Source organism: Kogia breviceps, chromosome 2 (assembly GCF_026419965.1).
Source record: "Kogia breviceps isolate mKogBre1 chromosome 2, mKogBre1 haplotype 1, whole genome shotgun sequence".
Lineage (NCBI taxonomy): Eukaryota > Metazoa > Chordata > Mammalia > Artiodactyla > Physeteridae > Kogia > Kogia breviceps.
The window spans coordinates 123,965,920-123,989,714 of NC_081311.1; the positions used below are offsets into that span (position 1 = coordinate 123,965,920).

The following is a 23,795-nucleotide window of genomic DNA, read 5'->3' on the forward strand; positions in this document are numbered from 1 at the left end:
CCCTGAATTCTAGTCATGCATTTCCAGGTATTAAGTAGATTTTGCAACCTGGATTCAGAAAGCACCTGGCACTTAGAATTGTTAAAGCTTCAATTTGTCTTAAAGACGTAAGTATCCACTCACTTATCAAGGCTTGAAACCCTTTTTCACTGTATTTATAGCCCTTCGCCAAGTCTAGTCATTCTTACCTTTTGAGGTGTTATTGTAATACTTTGTCTTAGCACCCACAGTGTTTTTGCTCTATTTAAGATCTTGGCTAGGGTACTTCACTCCTTGAAGTCCCCTACTACAAGCTTTCACTCTTCTCATTTGTCCTGTATAACCTTTCTAAAAACAGATCTTAGTCACAGCTCTCCCTGGTTTAAAAGTCTTCAGCAGCTTTCCCATTGCCTTCAAAATAAAGTCTGACTCCCAGTTATAGCCTAGCAGTCCTTTCCCAAGTGACCTTACTCTACTTTTCCAACTTTATCTTCAGCTGTTTCTCCAATGTACCCTCTCCTGTAGCCACATATCAGATTATTCTGATATCCCCCAAATAAGCTACAAACTTTTTGAGATGCCATGGCTTTAATCTTGCTGTTCTCTCTCCCTGGAATGTCATTTTCCCTCTCAGCTTCTCTTCCACTACTACCAGAATTCCTAAGACTCATATGTTAGAAGCTTTTGGAGTTAGAGAAAAGCATTTCTGATCTCTTAAGGATCTGGAATTCTGAGGGCATTTAACTAATTTCTTAAAATTTATCTTTGCGTTTTTTTATTAGACTAGAACCAGATGGGCCTCAGTTTTCAATGTCTTTATTAGTCAATCAAATTTAATATGAGATGGTGTCAGATCAGAGACTTACATATTTGTTAATACAATCCAAAAAATGCAGTTTTGAAATATGTACATTGTGTGTACATACATATTTGAATTCCTTTCAGTATGTAAGTAGAGATAAGTTAATTTTATATATGATAAATCAGCTATTAAATATCTCATGGGAGTCAGACTGTAATTTAAAATGATCATATGCTTAATAGAAGTACAATCTAAAAAAGACATACAATAAATACAGTGATATTTGATCACATATTAACAGAAACCACAGACCTAGAAAGGCATATAACAGTGATAATTGGTACAATTGTTTTCTAGTGAAAACCGTGCCTTCTAGTGTTTGTAGAAAATAATGCAATTACTTCAGAAATGGCAAAATATAAGTACATTCTCTATGTCACCAGTAGAGTGAGTGCTTGTACAGGGAAACAACTTCTCTACCTTTTGAGAAAGTTGAAATCTTCAAACTTTATTTTCTTAGAAATCAGATTGATATATTTTATTATTTTGCAATATCAAAACTTTTATAAAAATATCTTCATAATAGGTTATGTATTCTTTTGTTATCTAAAATAGTGATATTAATATAAATATTTTCTTTGATTATATAAAAGTAATATAAGTTCTTTGTTGAAAATTCAAAAACAAAAAGAAAAATAATGGAAAAACCCATAATTAGAGAAAGTGACACAACATTTTAATGTATATCTTTCCATTCTTAGCTTATTTAAAAAAATTAAAACAGGGATCACAATTTTAAAATTAAAACAGGGATACATATTCGTAATCCATTTTTTATTTAACATTTTGTTGGAACATTTTCTATTCTATTGGCATATTTCTATTCTCTGTCTATTGGAATATTTCTTTGGAATTTTCAATGTTTTAAATATATTTTAAAGACCAATCATTATATATATCTATCTTTTAAGAGAAATCTAATGTAAATGATGGCTAGATTCTAAGATAATTTATTAACAGGGGTCTGCTTAACTAATTAGAAACTAAAGAAAGGCAAGATAATTGAGACATAAAATGAAGAGACTTTTCTCTTTACTTTTTCTTTTTAAGATTAGGATTATTATTTAAAATATTCCATTTCTAACTCCATGAATATCAGGCATAAAGAGAATAAATAATTAGGTCTAACTGGTTTGTTAAAAAAAAGTCATTTGCTCTCCTTTGCAGATTAAAATACAAGGGCATTTTTTAAAAGTAATTAGTAGAAGAGGGAAAAATTTTGAGAAGACCATGTTTATACTATGGCTATCAATTCATTGTACTTCCCTGGGAACATAAACTCCTCAAGGGAAGAAAATAATAATCTTTATTGATATGTAGTAAATATTAGATGAGACATTTAATGAAATCACAATTTGGATCAATAATTCATTAGAGGAGTTAAGAAAGAAAACCTTTGGGGCGTCCCTGGTGGCACAGTGGTTAAGAATCCGCCTGCCAATGCAGGGGACACGGGTTTGAGCCCTGGTCTGGGAAGTTCCCACATGCCACGGAGCAATGAAGCCTGTGCGGCACAACTACTGAGCCTGCGCTCTAGAGCCTGCAAGCCACAACCACTGAAGCCCGCGTGCCTAGAGCCCGTGCTCCGCAACAAGAGAAGCCACCGCAGTAAGAAGCCCGCGCACCGCAACGAAGAGTAGCCCCTGCTCACCACAACTAGAAAGCCCACGCGCAGCAACGAAGACCCAACGCAGCCAAAAATAAATAAATAAAATTAATTTTTTAAAAAAGAAGAAAAATAAAACCTTTGTACTCATCAAAGAATTTTTATATTTACTGTTTAATAATTGTTAGATATTATCTTAGTTCAGGCTGCTGTAACAAAGTAGCATAAACTGGGTGGCTTGTAAACAACAGAAATTTATTTCTCACAGTTCTGGAGACTGGAATCCTAAGATCAAGCTGCTAGCATGGTCAGTTTCTGGTGAGGTCCATCTTCTGGGTTGCACATGGCCTCCTCCTTGTATCCTCACAAGGCAGAGAGCAGAGAGAGGAAGCAAGCTCTCTTGTGACTCTTACACGAGCACTCATCCCAAATCCCATTCATGAGGGCTTCACTCTCGTGACTTCACCTAATCCTAATTACCTTCCAAAGGCCCCACATTCTAATACCATCACATTGGGGAATAGTTTTTGACATGAATTTGGTAGTAAGGAGATGGACACAAATACAGTCCATAACAGATACAGCTTAGAAACTTTCACTTTTACATAGGCACAGACCTTTAGGAAATAACAAGATGGTTAAAGAAGTTTGCAAGGTGTATTTTTAGTCAGGTACTTAATGGGCTTCAAAGGCATATTTTAAGAAAGATGGATGTCATGCTCACTTTGCAAACTTTTCTGGGTTAGAAGGTATACTGCAATGTCAAATATGCAAACTTCTCTGTTAGGATGCAGTTACTTTGTGGAAAAGAAAATTTGGGTCAGTTGTACTTTTAAATTATTTTCTTAGTTGTTTCTGAAAATCTGTTAAAGTGTTAATAACAAGAGGCAGAAGCAGTAACTTTAGATTCCTTGGAGTATCTATATAGGCATTGACCACTTCTTGCTACTTTATAATTCATTATCCTGTTCTCCTACACTATTTAATCAGCATCTTTAGTTCACTTCTCATTAGTTTTCCCTGTTTACTCATGGGGTGTTGTTAGTGATTTCCAAGCAGGCAAATTTAGCAGTGTATATGTAATCAATATTTCACATTATGGTGATCTGCTTTAATTACAGTTTCCAGGAGTTAATGCATATAAATATGTGACCTACCCATGTAAAGATACTGCATTCAGAGAGAACCCAGAGCTTGAAAGAATCTTTGGGTTCTTTCCAGGCTGGGCCAATGGCAGCACCAGAACTTTTTTTTTTTTAATATATAGTTTTAAATAAACTTATTTTATTTATTTATTTTTGGCTGTGTTGTGTCTTTGTTGCTGCCCGCGGGCTTTCTCTAGTTGCGGTGAACAGCGAGGCTACTCTTCCTTGCGGTGTGCAGGCTTCTAATTGCGATGGCTTCTTTTGTTGCAGAGCGCAGGCTCTAGATGTGCAGGCTTCAGTAGCTGTGGCTCGTGGGCTCTAGAGCACAGGCTCAGTAGTTGTGGCACACGGGCTTAGTTACTCTGAGGCATGTGGGATCTTCCCAGACCAGGGCTCGAACACGTGTCCCCTGCATTGGCAGGAGGATTCTTAACCACTGCACCACCAGGGAAGCCCAGCACCAGAACTTTTATTTAAGTCCTCCTGGTTGGGGATGAAGATAGGTATGGATAGGAGATGTGCCCCAAAGTTGCGTTTTTCCTAACAAGTACAACTTTTTAATGAATACTCTAGGATTGCTAGGGATGTGTTAGACATTCCTATTAAAGATTATGAGAGAACTGAGTCTCTGCTAAGTCATCCTTAGGGGTTATCATTTTTATTAACAGATGAAGAAACTTGAGTCCCAAGGAATTTAAGTAACTTGCACAAAGCCAAATAATTTGCATGTGTCATAGCTAGCACCTAACTCTATGTGTATTGTTTTTATTTGCCCAGCTCCTTTTTATTATGAAAAGAATCAACAGGAGGAATTTCACTAATTGAAACAGCATCATTTTATTGACAATTAAAGGCACTAGCTGTGGGCCTTTGCTCTATGACATTTTTGCCTATACGATATTGCCAAATGCAATTAAAATCTGTTCTTAAAATTTCACTCTTTGTTCTCTCCTTCACTGTTTTCTCTCAGTGACCAGAGTTCTCCACTTCAGAATGACTGCTCTCTCTCATTTCACATTACCTGTGCACAAGCCCCATCTAGTGGTGCAGTGATGTGGCTGCAGGTTTATAGTTATCAGCTTGCTAATAAATAACTCAGTGATTATAATAGGTCCCGGCTAGGGTAAAAATGTTACTTTATAGTCTAAAAATAAATTTATTGGGGAAATGATAATATATATGATGGGTCTAGCAAAAAGCACAATGTAGACAGCTCATTAGTTTTGTAATTGAGTCAAAATAAATAAAAAGTGATATGAGGGGGCTTTCCTGGTGGCGCAGTGGTTGAGAGAGTCCGCCTGCCGCAGGGGACACGGGTTCGTGCCCCGGTCCGGGAAGATCCCACATGCCATGGAGTGGCTGGGCCTGTGAGCCATGGCCGCTGAGCCTGCGCGTCCGGAGCCTGTGCTCCGCAACGGAAGAGGCCACAACAGTGAGAGGCCTGCGTACTGCAAAAACAATCGAACAAACAAACAAAACATTGTATTAATTTTACTCACTTCTTTTAGATTGCAAGTCTACAAGTTACTTCCTTGCCAAGTATGGGAAGAATTTTTCAGGGTTAAGAAATAGACTAGGAACTATAAGTAAAACTAGCTTCCTTTTGCCAGGCCTTGTACAGAGAAGGAAGGATGAAGTGCCTGCCCTGTAAAATTGCCAAGTTATAGAGGTCAAAGAAAGGTCAGGTAGGAGAGAGCCTGGAACTAGCGAAATGTTGAAATAGCAGAAGACCTCAAATCCATTCTAAAGTAGGCCAAGGGCTGTGGTGTTCCATATAAAAAGGATCAAGGGGCAGAGGTGAATCATCCAAAGTAAGATCTGAATAACTAGAGTTCACAACCTTTGTAGTCTGAACTAGAATCTTATTAGCTAGCACTATCCGTCATCCATCTGTCCGTCTTTCATCCCTTTCCCATTTTTTTCTGTAGCTATTCCAAATCTTCACTTTGCATTTTAGTTTTCAGTGGACTTCACTTCCAGTTTCATGAAAGGTCATCATGAAATAACTTCCTGCTTCTTCCTTCCCCCTTTCATGATTACGAACTTAAATTTACATCCACTTTCATCATACCACCCATTCCTCTTATCTCAGAATAAAGTGTTCTTCTCCCAATTTTACTTCCTTTGTTGTAGATCCACTGCCCCCCCGCTTCCCACCGCACCTCCCTTTTTCATATATCTTCAGCCTTTCCTTTTATATCCAATATTCTTGTTAGGATATTCTTTAAACATTCACGTTTCTCCTGTGTTAGAGAAAAAAATCCTCATGCCCAGATCTCTCCATAGCTAAATATCTTATAAGACTAGAGAAGAGATCGTCCCTGTTTCACAGCGACTGTAGTTGCTATCACATGTGTCGTGCGTTCACTCCTACACTACAGTTTTTCTCCTTGAATTGACTGTAGAACTCTTAATTACAAAATTTACATTCATTTTCAATGCATTATTTGAAACGGTTTATCATTCCTTTTCAAAATGCTTTTCTTTCTTAATTTCTCTGGCATCACTCCCTCCTGTTTTGTTTTCTGTCCAGCTTTCTGATCACTGTTTCTCACTTGTGGAATCCCATAAGCTACTACTTTGAGTAGCAGAAGTCTGGCCAAAGATTTCTGAGTCTGTCTAGGCTATCTTGAGCTTCTGTCCTGATAATCTTCCTTTTGGTTTTCATTTGTATTTCCTGTTGCCTACTGGGAGTTTTTACTTCAGTTTCCCACAGGTATTTTCAGGTTAGCACATCTAAAATTGACTTCATTATTTCCCACTTCCCACCGACCTGTATCTTCTCTTGGGTTCCCTATCATGGTGAACGGTGTTTCATCCAGCCAGTAACTCAAAAGAGAAACCTGGCATCACCTTCAGTTCTTCCTTCTCCCCCAGTAACTCCAGCCAGTCAAGGATAAAAAATAATGGTTGGCATTTATTGTGTTTATGATCATGTGCTCAGTAAATGGGAGGCACTGCAACAAGTGCTTGTTAATAGTATCTCATTTAGTCTTCACAGAAACACTGAAGAGAGGAATTATTAACCTTATTTTAAAGATGGGGAATTAGATTTCCAGGTAGGCTAAAGTAGTCCTGTAAATAATAGAGCCATGTTTAAACATCCTGTGGAAGGAAAGTTAGCTTTCCAAGTCTTTCACTCTCACCATACCAAACTATTAACCATTTCCTGCATTCTCCATTGTGTATTGCTTCTGCACATATTGTATTTGTTTAGAACTCTAAATTCGTCATACTCAGTTTTAGCTCAGGTATTGACTTCTTTAAAATCTCTCCCCTTCTACAAATCAAACGGCTCCTTTGTCTTCCAGGTAATGCTGTCTGCAGAACTTAGCGCACTATACACATCTTTGAGGACAACATTGATTCTTGCTTACTTCTCTGTCTCCCATATATAATGCCTGATATAGAGAATTCATACTGTAAATTTTGGTGAAGTAAAATAATGGAAAGAAAGTTAAGAAAATTATAAAATAAAGAACTTTAGAGTATAAGGGTGAATGTAATATATGTTGTTTTTTTCTTAATGAGAGACATAGCATTTCCTCAGTGAAGAAAGCTTTCTCTTTGAAATTCTAACCCTTATTTCTTAAATAACACTGGTAAAGTTAATTGGAATACACACAGTTCCCCAGCAATTTGTGTAAGGAATTTGTTGTATCATTTTGTGTTTCTGAAAGAAACATAAAAAATGCTTGGTAAGTGATTGAAATATGGTGAGGTTTAGTATTTTCTTTCAGATTTTGGGTTTGGGTTAAGAACTTCTGACTCCAGATTAAGAACTGATAGTTACTCCAACCAAGCTCACACAGCTTAAAATTCTTTAGGAATTAGAGATTTCTTGGCTAGGTATAGAATGAGAAATAAAAGGCAGCTCAGATGTGAGAAGAAGGAATAGATTAGTACCAGCTAGTTCATCCTGTCTCCTACTGAGCCAGTCAGACACAGAAACAAATAGCCAGCTGGTTCTTAATGTAGGACCTTAATATAATTTCTTATTCTGGCAAGCAGAGAGCTTTCTGCTTAGAGCAAAATCAGTTGGCAGTGGTGCTACTGTATTAAATTGCAGGAGTTCTGTCATAAAAACATATCTGAAATGTGGGAATATATGTGAGGGAAAGGAAATACAGGAATTAATATGGTAAGGAATGAAGATTTCAAGAAAGTGCAGTCTAGTGTGTACTACAGAGATTCAGTTTGGAGTCAGCCAAACCAAGGTTAGAGTAAAAACAATAAACAACATGAAATGAAAAAAGAGCTGCTAATCTGTTTGGTCTCTCTCTTAATTAAACAAAGGTAATTTATTTGAAACTTTTGACAGTGGCTTTTTCAGTGCTTTTATTTGTGGTTCAAAAGTAAGAGCATAGTCACTTAAATTGCCAGAATCATTGAAATAATTTGAATCTTAAATTTGAAATGTATTCCATTCCTGAATAAATGAAAATAATTAAGGTATATGATGATTTATTCACTTTACAAGTTTCTGTTAAATATCAATGTAAATATATTGTTAGAAAGTACATTTCCAGACTACAAAATCTAGATATAAATAATGGAAGTCTGAGTTCTCTAGTGAATTATAAAGGGAGGAGCGATTATGAACTCATAAGAAGAGCGTAATACCAAGCAGAAATGCATACAAACCTATAATTCTTCAGTCTCGTTCTTCCCTCCACCTCCTGAGTCTGCTTGTATGTTATTGTTTGTTTCTCTGTTTTGGATTGGGGATGGGTCTAGATTTAGGTGTTTTACTTAGAAGGAAGGAAGAGTTGAAGTAGAAGATGAAAAGAATTTTTAAAAATTTCATCTGTAGGGCTTCCCTGGTGGCGCAGTGGTTAAGAATCCGCCTGCCGATGCAGGGGACATGGGTTCGTGCCCCGGTCCGGGAAGATCCCACATGCCGCCGAGCAGCTGGGCCCGTGAGCCATGGCCGCTGAGCCTGCGCGCCCGGAGCCTGTGCTCTGCAATGGGAGAGGCCACAACAGTGAGAGGCCCGCCTAGCACCAAAAAAAAAAAAAAAATCTCATCTGTAGCTAAGCTTTCTTTTCTGTACTAGATAGTGGCTAACATTTATTGATCATTTGGTATGTGCCAGGCACCTGATCCTCATAACAACTTTATAAGGGTAGATTTTAGTTTTATTTCCATTTTGGGAAATTGAGGCTCAGAGGTCAAACAATTCTTCTGGCTTCCTACTCCTTGTAAGTGGCAAAGCTTGGCCCTCAAACCATCTCTGTTTAGCTACAGAGCTCAAACTCTTAACCACTAACAGGAACCACATGAGTACCTTTTTGTAGGATTCTTTATTGTTAGAAGGGAGTTTTTTAGAACCAAAACAAAATAGTACCTTTTTATAACTAATCTTTTAGGATATGGAAATAGTTCTATTATAATGAGCCTTTCTTTGTAACCATATTTTCTCTCGTAATTTTTTCTTATTGAACAATATCTCCCATTTCCATTTTGATTTCAGAAATGTATTGCAGTGGATTAGAACTTTATCTCAGGATAATAAAATCCACATTTAAGAATCCTAACATTTACTTTGGGAAACATTCTGGTTTTGTCATTGAGTTCTCTGTGTATTTTTTCTTTCTTTCTTTCTTTCTTTCTGTATTTATTGATTGATTGATTTATTGTTTGCTTGCTTGCTTGCCGTACGCGGGCCTCTCACTGTTGTGGCCACTCCCGTTGCGGAGCACAGGCTCCGGGCGCGCAGGCTCAGCGGCCATGGCTCACGGGCCCCGGCAGCTCCGCGGCATGTGGGATCCTCCCGGACCAGGGCACGAACCCATGTTCCCTGCATCGGCAGGCGGACTCTCAACCACTGCGCCACCAGGGAAGCCCATCTACCTATTTTTTTTTTTTTTTTTTTTTTTTTTTTTGAGTTACGCAGGCCTCTCACTGTTGTGGCCTCTCCCGTTGCGGAGCACAGGCTCCGGACGCGCAGGCTCAGCCGCCATGGCTCACGGGCCCAGCCGCTCCGCGGCATGTGGGATCTTCCCGGACCAGGGCACGAACCCGTGTCCCCTGCATCGGCAGGCGGACTCTCAACCACTGCGCCACCAGGGAAGCCCCATCTACCTATTTTTAAATGGTCAACTGAATAGTCAAGTCTTAAAATTTTGGATTAGTATGTTAAATGAGGTAATATATTAATTTTCATTATATTTGTGTGTCTCCTTGATTTATTCTTTGGGACTAAAATATTTATGTATTGATAGTTATACTCCCTACATCATTGTTTCAGTTTAAGCACAGGTAATGTTGATGAATTAATCTATTTTAATAGTTAGGAAAAAACCTACATAATCTCATTCAAGTGTTTTTACTTATTCTGTCTTTGCTACTTAAATAGTCATAGAAATTTAAAACTGTAAGAGATCTTAAGTTTATCTGATCCAGTCCTTTACTTGATAACCATGAAATCTTAAGTGTGTAAGTTCACTTCTCCTGGTTTTGTCCTTTTCCCTTTATACCACAGTATCTCATTTGCTAGTCCATTGCCACATCTTTGAAAATTGACATCAAGGAAAGTTGACCTTATTAACTCTGTTATTTGCTCTGCTCACTTGTATTTTATATCCAGTTGACAAAAAAGCATTTTGAGCAAAGGGGTATTTTAGGGAAATTAATCCGTACAATATGTTTTAGGTATAAGGAGAGAATGACTTGGAAAGAATTCCATCATGAATTTATTTTCTCGGTCACATTTATATATGAAATAATAATTGGGCAATAAGTACATTAGTTATGAGAAAAATAACTGTTAAAACAACAAAATCTGTAGGTCCATTAAAATTAAAAAAGACTGATAATACTAAATGTTGGTTACACTGTGGAGCAACTGAAACTCTCATATGTTGTTGGTAGAAGTGTAAAGCAATCAACTATTTGGAAGAAATGTTTGATGCTTTCTACTAAAACCACATTTACCATACATCTACCTTATAACCCGGCAATTGCATTCCTAGGACTTCCTAAGAGAAATGAGTGTATATGCTTACCACCCACCACAGGTGTGTAAATAGTATCATATTCATAGTAGCTGTTTATGGGAGCACCAAACTGGAAACAACCTGAATTCCCAGTAGTAGAATGGATAAATAAATTTTGGTATTTTTATACAATGGAGTACTAAACTGTAATACAGAAGAACACACCAGTGCTATGTACAGCACCATGGATGAATTTCACAAACACTACTGAGAGAAAGAATGCAGACACAAAAGAATACATCATGATGCCATGTAAATGAAGTTTCAACAGCAGGTGAAACAAGTCTTCATGATAGCAGACAGTGTGGTTGTTATCTGAGGGTTTGAGGGAGGGAAGGTGGATATTGACAGGGAAGTGGAACAAAGGAGCTTTCTCTGGTGCTAGAAATGTTCTGTATTTGATCTGGATGGTAGGTACATGAGGGTATACCATAATAAAGATTCACTGATCTGTATATATGTTAAGCATTTGCACTTTACTGTGTATACTTTAAAAAATAAAATGCATATATATAAAGAGAGATTGAGTAAAATAGGCACCATACTTAGTCATAATTTTTAATTCAAAATGTGCCCTCTACAAGAAATAAAGGCTTTGACAAAGGGGAATCAAGATACCTTCAGCTTTTTACAGGACTTCAAAGATCACAAGAGGCATAGGAAGGAAAACTTACCAGGGGTTCTCTGTATCTTCCTTGGGAGGAAAATCATGGTGGGTGTTTGAAAAGGAGCTTTAAATTAAGCGATTTGTCGAAGATTTTTAGTCCCTTGCCTGGCAGTACATGTGTGACAATGGCTACAACATTCCCAGTGGGAGTATGATGCGTTTGAGATGGTAGAAAGACTAAGAACCACTGCTCTGGAGTATTTCTTCATTGCCATTAGAATTCCTTGTTGTGCCTGGTTTGTGACGGTCACTAAGCATTTGAGCTTGTGTATCTCAGTAAAGTTCAATTATATCAACATTGTAGTTATAATTTCCTAAAGTTCAGTAAGCTGTACTTTAGAGATTCTTCTATTCTTGTGGGAATGCAGGCTCTCAAACTAGTAGAAGAGAACAATTAACTCCTGAAATTCTGTTCCATGATTAACTTTGTTAGTATGAATTTAAATGTTCTCAGGTCAGTAGTATTTTTTTTTTAACAGTGAATGATAATGCTGATAGTTATGATTAGATTTCTTTTCACTAATCAATTTTTGGAGGAATTCTTTTTTTTTTTAAAGGAGCAAAAAAGCATTTAGTGTATCTATGTTATTTACCATACAGTAGGTAATACAGCTAGGTAGATTAGCCCTTAATGGCACATGAGAAGCATCTTAAACTAGTCCCAGTTAAGTAAGATTGAGTGGAGAGAGTAAATAATAACTCCCATGGACCAGAACAGGGGGCCATCAGGATACATCAGGGTCTTCTATAGTCTCAGGTGAATGCAACGGGTTGTTCTTCGAAGAGAGTATCTTCTTTACTCTCTGCCAGTGATCTTACTGGACTGGAAATCATTATAATGAGGTGTCTTCAGATATTAATTTTGATCTAAGTACTTCCCTGGCTTTGATCTGTGCTTAGGAAAGAAGAGGACAAGGGGAATGATAACCCTCTCAGCCCAGGGCCCTTATTACTTATGATTTTCCATTCTTACTACTGCTGGTGTGTACCTCCTCATATGTCCTTGAATTGGATTGCTCCCGTGAGAAGATTCTTCTGCCTCTGACACCAACTGGACCCTACCTTCTATTCTTTTTATCATGTCTCATCCTTATTAGGATAAGCAAAGAGTATTATTGCAAAACAATTAGTGCAAGGAGTGTTAAGAAAATGTAGTAAAATTGCTGCTTGATGGAGGGAACAAATGTCACATGAGCTATTTGGCACTCATAGTAACCATTAAACAGTGTCTTTGCTGACACCTAGGAACTCTGAAAGCCACTTAAGTAACCTATTAAGTTGAGAACTGAAATGTCTATAAAAGACATAATCTGATTTATGACTCACGTATGGACAAGTGCTGTTTTTAGTGCTCAAAGAAAAAGTAGAATTCCTTCATGTAATCTAAAAAAATGGTACAAACAGGACAAATACTTGAAATAATATGTATTTTAAGTTATAAGTGAGAACAAGAGAGTGGGGAAACACAATGCTAATTTAAATGAAAGAACATACTTGTAATGTAACAAGATATGTATGTACCTTAGAATTAGGTGATGGTACACACGTGATTATGAGGCACAGTAAAGATGTTATAGGGATCAAACTGAGCATTTTGCTCTAAGTAATGAAATTGAAAAAATTATATTTGATAACCAAGACTTATATTTGACAGCTTAAGATCTATTACTAATTCTGAAGATGTCTAATACTCTTTTTAACTTGTATATTCATGTATAAAAGATATTTGGGAAACATGTTTCCAGATTGTAAGCATATTCAGTAAAAACTGATGGTGTTTTTGTTATACCAAATTACATTTTCCTTTTTTCATTTGTTTTTTTCTCCCCCTAGGAAACTGACTGGACATTCTTTCCACATGGGCTATAGTATGGCAATTTTGAATGGCATTGTAGCTGCTCTTACTGTAGCTTGGTGCCTCATGTAAACCCACACTGAAGCAATATTCTTGACAAAACTTAGTCATGATTGCTTTGTAATAATGGAAGAACATCATTGCCTACTCAGAAGACCAAGAAACCTGCTGCTCATTATGTGGTTCAGATACGTGTCATATCATCATCATTATGGAGGACTTTTAAAGCATCGTTCTAGAGCCTAGGCATTGGGAATATCTAAGTATTAAGTTTCAAGTAATGCTTAAAAGTGTAAGATGTTTACCTCACCTTTTTACTTTTGTGTGTGCATTGTCCTTATAAGTTGTAGAAAACATTTTAATGGAACTCAGACTCGAAAACTTGGATGCAGAACATCCTGTATCAATTCCTGCCTTTCCATGTATATGTATATACTACATTTTTGCTAAGAAATACTGATAGTACTGTTTGAGATAGAAATATTTCTTATTTATTCATTATATTAGGAAAGCAAACAATGCCTACTACTTTGACATTTTACAGAAGCTACTTTTAAATCAGAATATTTAGTTTTCGATATATAGAAGGTGCATTTATATTTTTTAATGGGCTATGGTTCTTTATGTGTTTTTTTACATATTTTCCTACTATATCTTGAATTTGTATGTTTTAAAATTTTTACATCTAGGCAAATGTAAATGTTATTTTTTAGCTTGTGCAAACCTTAATACCTACCATTTTTAATAAGTATTTTGTCTTTTAAGAAAAGCACACTGGCCTGAGTTTAAAACTAAGTAAACTTATTTTTAAAAAAAACAAAAAAAACTGAAAAAAGTTTAATTATTTAAGCCATGAAAATATTCAGGAAATTTAAAGCTATTCACTATTTCCATTTTCACAATTCCAAATATTTATCATGGTGTATATATGATTGCTTCAACAAAACTGATATTATCTTGTTTTTAATAAATATAAACCTGAAGTTTTTATGTTTAGAAATGCTTGAACTAGTTTGTTTTTAATCTCCAAAATTTGGTTACCAAAATAGAAAAGGTATTTTGATACAGTGTGTACAAGTATAATTTTTTAATGTATAGTTTCCTTATTTTCCTATTTAAATGTTATTTTGTAATTGTGCTGTTTTGTTTTTTCATAGTAATTAAGCCTTAATTGTTCCCACTTCCTTTCTAAATACCTGTTTAGAACAGTCACTTCAATTTTAGAAAGATGGACTATTTTAATACTGTTTTCCCTGGCCACAGAAAAACCTACATTAGGATAGCATTGTGTAGCAAAACTGCTTATTCAGGCCAAATGGGATATGAGTATCTGCAGTGTGTTCCTGTTATCTGCTGATTGTTGTTACTGAGTAAATGATTTAATAATGTTTCTAAAAGTCTTAACATTTTTTTACTATTCAAAAACCTTTTATTGGAAATGCCAAATGCTGCTCTAATTTAAATTATCTGAAATGTTTAGATTAATATGGGAGGAGGTGTAAGATATACACACATACATATACACAAATCCCATGACTTAAGTATTCCTTCCAGAGCGGTTGTCATATGAACCTATTTTCACTTCCTGCCTTCCTCGCCCAACCTCCTCCTTTCCCCCCAACCTTGGCTCTAAAGGGCTCTTCTCTCCACCTCCCAAGTTGTCCCCCCTCCCCCACCCCCATCATCAAATTTGGATAGCTTCTTCCAGATCTTTGTGTCTTATGACTAAGAAAAATATAGTAGACCCTTTACATGTAAATATCTGTAAGACATTATATCTATATATAATATAGATATATATCTGTAAGATACTTCTTCCAGAACTCTGTTTCTTTTGGACTAGCACTCTTTCTTGGGAAATTTCTCTCTCCAGTCTACATAGAATCCAGATATAAACTATCCTGCTTCATTAGCAGAGTGATTGAGGATAAGTACCTAACCAAAGCTGGGCCAGTTCTAGTTTCTTATCTTGTCTGGCCACAGTGATTGCAACAGGAATAGAGACGTGACTTAAATCAGGCCAGTCCCTTCCCAGGATTTTTCAAGTTGAAATTAAGGTAAATTAAGCTGGGAAGATACAAGCTCAGGAGATGCTGGCAGCTAGGGTTTAGCCAAACTGAGTGGGAAAGAATAAGGCTCACACTGATGCTACTGATGACATTCCTCTAGTCCTTGAAGCCCAGTGGTGACCCTGCCATTCTTGAAATTTGGTTTTCTCACAGTTTTGAAAGCTGGAAGTCCAAGAATAGGGTGCCAGCATGGTTGGGTTCTAGTGAAGATAGCTGTCTTCTCATTGTAGCCTACTTGGGTGGGGAGAGAGAGGGCTGACACTCTTCCTCTTAGAAAGATTCTAATCCCACCATGGGGGCTTCACTGTGCATAACCTAATTACCTCCCAAAGGCCCTACCTCCCAATACCATCCTGTGGGGAGTTAGTTTCAACAAATGAATTTGGTGGGATTTGGGGGGCACAAACATGCAGTCCATAACAATATATAGTACCAAAAGTGGGGTCTTTGAAAAGATAAGATAGACTTGACTTTCCTGGTGGCACAGTGGTTAAGAATCTACCTGCCAGTGCAGGGGACACGGGTTCGAGCCCTGGTCTGGGAAGATCCCATATGCTGTGGAGCAACTAAGTCCCTGCACCACAACTACGGAGCATGTGCTCTAGAGCCCACGAGCCACAACTACTGAACCCACGTGCCACAGCTACTGAAGCCTGCACGCCTAGAGCCCATGCTCTGCACGAGAAGCCACTGCAATGAGAAGCCCACGCACCACAACGTAGTGTAGCCCCCGCTCGCTGCAACTAGAGAAAGCCCGTGCTCAGCATCGAAGACCCAACACAGCCAAAAATAAAAATAAATTAATAAATTAAAAAAATTTTTTCAGGTTCTAAAACACCAAGATAATTACTTATTTTTTTTTAAAAAAGACAGACTTCCAGTAAAACATCTTAAAGGATTTTTCCATATTTGTCCATTTTTCCATTTCTGTTTACTTCATTATATCAGGACCCTATGTTGCAAGCAACATATACCATCTGACTAACTTAAGGATAAGGAATTTATTGGAAGGATATCCAGTGACTCTCAGTGGTAGGCAGGAATCAAAAAAGTATTAGAGGGTCAAGGAGGAGGAAGCAAGGGGACTATTTGTTAGTGGGAAAGCCTGGTCAGGATGATAAAATGAATCCTTGTCATTTGTTCTTGTTCCTTGCAAGATCAGCTCAAGGTTCAGACAGCATCAAAAGTCAGTTGGATAAAAATATACACTACATCCAGAGAGACCCCAACTTTTTTTTAAACTAATTTTTATTGATGTATAGTTGATTTACAATATTAGTTTCAGGTATAAAACATAGTGATTCGAAATTTTTTATAGATTATACTCCATTTACAGTTATGAAATATTGGCTGTATTCCCTGTGCTGCACAATATATCCTTGTGGCTTATTTTATACAAAGTAATTTGCACCTCTTAATCCCCTACTCCTATCCCTATCTTGCCACTCCCTGCTACCCTCTCCCCATTGGTAACCACTAGTTTGTTCTCTGTATCTATGAGTCTTCCTGTTATATTCATTTATTTATGTTTTAGATTCCACAAATAATAACATACAGTATTTGTCTTTCTTCTTGTGAGTTATTTCACTAAACATAATACCCTCCGGGTCCATCCATGTTGTTGCAAATGGCAAAATTCTATTCCTTTTTGTGGCTGAGTATTCCATTTATATGTGTGTGTGTGTGTGTGTGTGTGTGTGTGTGTATGTAAAACACTTCTTTATCCATTCAACCATTGATGGACACCTGGGTTGCTTCCATATCTTGGCAATTGTAAATAATGCTACTGTGAACATTAGGGTGCATTTACCTTTTTTTTTAGATTCCATATATATGTGTTAACATACGGTATTTGTTTTTCCTCTTCCTGACTTAACTTCACTCTGTATGACAAAGACCCCAACTTTAAATGTTGTGTCTCAACTGGCTTCATATCAAAGTCTTCAATAGATTATTCCAATGTTCAGAAACAGCATCTAATGGGAATTCCCTGGTGGTCCAGTGGTTAGGACTCAGCGCTTTCACTGCTGGGGCCCAGGTTCGATCCCTGGTAGGGGAACTAAGATCCCACAAGCCACACACAGTGTGGAAAAAAAAAAAAAAAAAAGTAAAACAACCCAGCAGCTGATAAGCGATAGGTTAACAAAAGAAGAATTAGGTACATTATCTGACCTCTTCTGTGTAGTAATTTTTTTTGACTAGAGCAGTGTTGTGTGAGAATCCATGATAATGTATACACTATTCAGTAAATCCATAAATGATGGTACTGCTAGAAGTATCACAGACAAGAAAAGCAAATCTAAGACCATAATGTCTACCAATGAGGACAAAACTGCTAAAATGTTACCCCTTCTAATGCAGTTAGTTGGCTACCAGGTTGCAGGGCTGATCCCCCCATATATGATACCATAAAAGGGCTCTTGGTAAAGTGGGGGTATGGGGGTGAAGATGGAGAGGGGATGTGAAAGTAGCCAGGAAAGCCTCTGAAAGTGCAGTTCTATCTGTAGACTCCATCCTTGCCATCCTGGCACTTTGTTTGTCCTCCCATTAAGCACTGGCTTGACAGGAGACTACCATTGACAGAATATGTTATTTTATTTACCTGATTATTCAGAGCTTCTTTCACAGTGAGGGCTTTGCTGTGAGCATTAACATAGCTCAGATGTATTCTCACATTCTGGATCCATTTTAAGAGATCCATCTGTATACCCCTTCCCAACCTTTCTTAAGTTGGCACCAGTTCTTTTCTAAGCCCCTGACAATCCAGCCAAACTGCTAGTTCATGCTCCATGAATATGCATAATCCTTATTTCATAGCATATCTCTTCAGGCCAAGGAGACATCAATATGAACTGCTTGAAGTTCTACTCCCTAGGAGGACTTTCCTTCCCTTTTCTTCACTGCCACCCATTAACAGGGGGTTTAATGCTCTCTACCACCTCATTTTTGACTGGTAGTAACATAATATCCAAACCACCTATGAGTCAAGCTTGGGTTTTTTTTCCAAATCAGTCAATTATCCATAAGGAACTCTCATGAGGCCATAGTTTTGAGTTGAATGAAAAGAAGCAGTGTGACAGGAGAACGCATACTGGGAATGTGATCATACAACTACTCAGGCCTTTAGGACTAGTTCTCCTGAATGATGGAATTCAAACTATGGCCTAACTCAGTAGTTCTCAACTGAGGGCAATTTTGCCTTCCAGAGGCAAAATTTAGCAATTTAGCCAAATATTTAGCAGTATTTAGAGACATTTTTAATTGTCATAATTGGGGGATGCCGCTGGCAACTAGCTGATAGAGGCCAGAGATGCTGCTGAACGTCTGTAATGCCTGGGACTGCTCCCACTAGAAAGAATAATCAGCCAAAATGTCAGTAGTTCCGAGGTTGAGAAACCATGATCTATATTCATGACTAAGTGAATCAGATAATATCCTGTTCAGAATGGATAGCTGGAGTCATAGAGTATTTGGAGTTCAAGATCAGGTGTTCATTCTCCAAAAAGGCCAAATACAAAGAGGCTATTTCTCAGAAGGAAGTTATTAGCCTAAGAGAACTTGTCTCTGTGCCAGAACCCTGTGGACCTCTGATTGGCAAGGTCTGTCACAGACACCAGTCATTAACTACCATGGCCTTGTATATTATTAAAGATTCCCCACATGATACTACTCCTGGTCAAAGAATTCCGTTCATAAAAATACCTACCCACAAAACATTTTCTTCCTATCTCCATATGCTGCCTATTGTGCTCAAGGGAGAAATGCTTCCACAGATTTTATGTACAACAATGCTATTGTTGAATTGGAAGCTGAGAACATATTTGGCCATTTAAAATTCCTTAAGCACTGGGCACGCAGGCAAAATGGATGTTAAGGTACTAACATAAATTAGTCTTAAATATTAATATTTAAGATATATACAGGAGTGACTGCGAACCCACCAAGGGGAAACTGAGTTACTGCTACACAACGGGAACCAGGAGGAGTATGGACAAAAGCCCTAAGGCCCCAGGTTGCTTCCTTGTTAGACCCTCATATTAAGTTAGTGGAATATCACAACAGCCTTACACAGGCAAAGCCTCAAATCCCTCACGAATGAGGTTTTGGTCACGCCACTGGATTGAAAACCTACACCTGTTGAGAGTTCTGGATGAAAGCAAGGGAACATGAAATAGATATTAGACAAAGTTAATACCAGCTAGGTATCATTTTGGGTCTCACAACCAGTTTCAAAACAAAAAGCTAGAGCCTTCACCCGTATTTCTTTCTTTCCTGTGGCATGCGTGTATTTTAACTAATTTCCTTTTTATTTTTTTTCTTTGTTTCTCCCATTATTGTATGAAAGATTTTGACAATGACTATAACTACAATGCAGGGCATTGTTTGCAGAATATATTGTGATGGGATTACTGTAGGATTGGGGAGGAATGGACATTCCCTGTGATCCTGGATATGGAACTAAATATAGTAACCTATGAGACTTTTAATTGTCTTCCTGTGAAGAAAGATCAGTGCATTCTGAATTGAATGAGCAATGGTTGTACATTATGGTAGATGAGATAATTTTTTGAAGTGTAATCATGTGAAGTAGTGAGTATGTGTATTTTGGGCAGGAAAAGGAGTGGACTTTAGTGGGTATTTTGTCATTTATTGACTACTAAACCCCCAAACCCATTTTTATTTTGGGAGAATATGAGTGTCTGTTAGTAGGCAAGGCTCCATGTTGCATTAGAAAAGGCTAAGAGAGTAGATATTTTCTTTCTCCCAAACTGATTGCTAATATGTAACCTTGGTGTCACCAATTGTACTGCTCCTGCCTGAGTTTTGAGTTGTGAATGGATGACACCATAACTAACAGAAAACTTAGAATTCATTCGTAGTTGTGCCATTCTGTAGCATTGGCGATGGTTTCTAGCAGCGTTCTGCTGTGATTGGGCCAGTAATAGAATCCTAATCAGGCTGTTTTGATGCATAACTTTTACTGTCTCTGCTACCAGGCTTTCCTTGGTTTCTGTCATTTTATGATCCTGGTTTTCTGATCTTTTCTTCAATTATATGAGCTACTCCCTAACCTTATAATAAAATTATTTTCTTCCTAGCCAGCTAAAATTAGATTCTGATGTTTAAAATCAAGTACTAAAAATTCATATATCAACTTTCCATTACTGCCTGTCCATGAAGCTTCTTGAAAAAACTTTGTTCCACCATAATTTCAGCCACCTAGACTCGTTTATTTTACTAATTTAAAAAATTATCATAGGCTATCCAGCCTTATTATTTTATAATGACTCATCTTCCTAAAGAATCTTTTAGACTCTTTTTAAATGTATACAGTACTTAGGCTGAAGCTTACATACAGCAGGTGCTCAGTAATTGAGTATGACATGTTTTGAACACAATTTGTGCATAGAATTACAAAGTGGTAAAGGAAAAAAAAATTTTTAATTTTGGAAGAAATGACTTCAGATCTTACATATCTTATAAATACATAAATTGACAATAAGAAAACTTACTACAAACAACATAAATAAGTGTTCCTTATACTAGTACTAATATCTTTTTATACAATGCTAACTTTTTTTTCAAAAATACAAAAACAGTAATAGGAATGTATAAATAGCATGATATTTGCAATAAAACATACCCTTGGATTTCCTTTAGGTCTAACCATTTGCAGTGACATAGGACTGAGCAGACAAGTGGTATAATTAAAGGAAAATCAGAATGCAATTAGATTTTCATAAATTCATGTATCAGAACCAGCCTCCACAGTAAATTAGTCTTAACTATTAAGTTACTGGGATAAAGACCTGAATTGTACAGAACTACAGGTCACTTCTCTGAGTAAAGAAGTATCCAGCAACATAAGATGGTTAGTCAACCATCAGTGTTTAGAATGATAATGTTTTTACCTATAATCTGAAAAAGTTGTATACAACAAAACACCCAGATTTATGACACTAAACTACCCCTAGATACTGGAATTTGGAAAAACTCTACAAGAACATCACAGAAAGATGTACAAGTGGGCAGAAAAATGACAAATGTTTAACAGTGGACACCCTGGTAACATGGCGAGGGGGGAATCCAATGTGTTCATAAAGGACCACCAGGAAAAGTGTTAGAAACAAATCGAAATACATACCTTGAGCTAAAGTAGCCTCTGCTACTCAAGAAAAAGAAATGTTTCAAATCCATGCTGAAAAGATGGACCAAAATTTTAAGTTTAAGAGCATGTTTTGGGAGGGGGGATCGGGGGGGGAGTAGTCACTAGTGGTTTATTAAAACATCATGAAAGAAATGAGTAGAATTAAAATGGACATGGGCGGGCTTCCCTGGTGGCGCAGTGGTTGAGAGTCCGCCTGCCGATGCAGGGGACACGGGTTCGTGCCCTGGTCCGGGAAGATCCCACATGCCACGGAGCGGCTGGGCCTGTGAGCCATGGCCGCTGAGCCTGCGCATCCGGAGCCTGTTCTCCGCAACAGGAGAGGCCACAACAGTGAGAGGCCTACGTACTGAAAAAAAAAAAAAAAAAAAAAAATGGACATGGGCAAATTCCCAATATATATATGAAATAATAAAGGATCCTTAGAGCTTGTAAGTGGTAGTGTTAGAAGAAAAATCCTCAGTGCATTGCAAAGTTATGATAGTTTCTACCTATAGATAGTATGGCCTAAAAATCTAGATAGCTTTGATAAAAGTTTATAAAACCACAAAAGATGAATGCTGCAGTTTTTGAAGGTGGAATACTTCAGAGATATAATTAATCTTGTGGGGAAAAAAGGGTTCTGGAAAATGAGAGCTGTTTTGTGTTACCACTGTGAGAGAGCATTAAACTGAATGAAAATCACTGCCATTTACCCTAACAGCCTTTTCTTTGCAACAAAACTTAATAAAACATAGTTTCCTCGCCACCTCTTCCAGCAGCATACTCCCTGTTCCTCCCCCTATTCCCAGAAATCAGCATTGTTTTACAGCTGCTTACATGAAACTAACTGCTGAGATGGGCCCATCCTGGACTCAGTGAGCTCATATTTTCCTTCTCTCTAGAGAAGACTGCAAGACCAGACAGTTAGTGGCTTTGGGTCAGCTCCAGAAAGGACCTGGATGTTCAGTTTATACTGTGATATGTCAGGAAAGATATGAATTCCTAACAGCAATTCAAAGTTAAGATCCTGACCCCCTCCAAACTTTTGTAGGTGTTGGCTTTGCTGCTGAAAGCTTAGCCTTTTGTTGTTTTTGTTGTGTACTATCTTTTTTTTTTTTTTTTTTTTTTTTTTTTTTTTTTTTTTTTTTTTTTGCGGTATGCGGGCCTCTCACTGTTGTGGCCTCTCCCGTTGCGGAGCACAGGCTCCGGACGCACAGGCCCAGCGGCCATGGCTCACGGGCCCAGCCGCTCCGCGGCACGTGGGATCTTCCCGGACCAGGGCACGAACCCGTGTCTCCTGCATCGGCAGGCGGATTCTCAACCACTGCGCCACCAGGGAAGCCCTGTGTACTATCTTTATTGTAATCTCCTACCTAATTATCCTAGTTTTTCTGTTGTTAGTACATTTTTTTTAACATCTTTATTGGAGTATAATTGCTTTACAATGGTGTGTTAGTTTCTGCTTTATAACAAAGTGAATCAGCTATACATATACATATATCCCCATAACTCCTCCCTCTTGCTTCTCCCTCCCACCCACCCTATCCCTCCGTTCTATGTGGTCACGAAGCACGGAGCTGATCTCTCTGTGTTATGCAGCTGCTTCCCACTAGCTATCTATTTTACATTTGATAGTGTATATATGTCAATGCTACTCTCTCACTTCGTTCCAGCTTATCCTTCCCCCTTCCTGTGTCCTCAAGTCCATTCTCTATGTCTGTGTCTTTATTCCTGTCCTGCCTCTAGGTTGTAAATAACTTTAAAAAAAATTTTTATTCCATATATATGTGTTAGCATACGGTATTTATTTTTCTCTTTCTGACTTCCTTCGCTCTGTATGATGGTCTATAGGTCCATCCACCACACTACAAATAACTCAATTTCGTTTCTTTTTCTGGCTGAGTAGTATTCCATAGTATATATGTGCCACATCTTCCTTATCCATTCATCTGTCGATGGGCATTTAGGTTGCTTCCATGTCCTGGCTATTGTAAATAGTGCTGCAATGAACATTGGGGTGCATGACTCTTTTTGAATTATGGTTTTCTCAAGGTATATGCCCAGTAGTGGGATTGCTGGGTCATATGGTAGTTCTATTTTTAGTTTTTTAAGGAACCTCCATACTGTTCTCCATAGTGGCTGTATCAATTTACATTCCCACCAACAGTGCAAGAGTGTTCCCTTTTCTCCACACCCTCTCCAGCATTTATTATTTGTAGATTGTTTTGATGATGGCCATTCTGACTGGTATGAGGTGATACGTCACTGTAGTTTTGATTTGCATTTCTCTAACGATTACTGATGTTGAGCATCCTTACATATGGTTGCTGGCAATCTGTATATCTTCTTTGGAGAAATGTCTATTTAGGTTCTTCTGCCCATTTTTGGATTGTGTTGTTGGTCTTTTTGATATTGGGCTGCATGAGCTGCTTGTAGATTTTGGAGATTAATCCTTTGTCAGTTGCT

At 37.7% G+C, this 23,795-nt stretch overlaps 1 protein-coding gene across 1 annotated transcript in view; it reads left to right on the top strand.

Moving 5' to 3' along the window:
• ARL6IP6 (ADP ribosylation factor like GTPase 6 interacting protein 6) overlaps positions 1–14,509 on the top strand; it is a 30,775-nt gene extending 16,266 nt beyond the window's left edge. The window contains 1 exon segment of the mRNA XM_059052309.2: positions 13,091–14,509. Within this exon segment, the coding sequence (XP_058908292.1) occupies positions 13,091–13,184 (94 nt within the window). The 3' untranslated portion in view covers positions 13,185–14,509.
• The last annotated feature ends 9,286 nt before the right edge of the window (positions 14,510–23,795 follow it).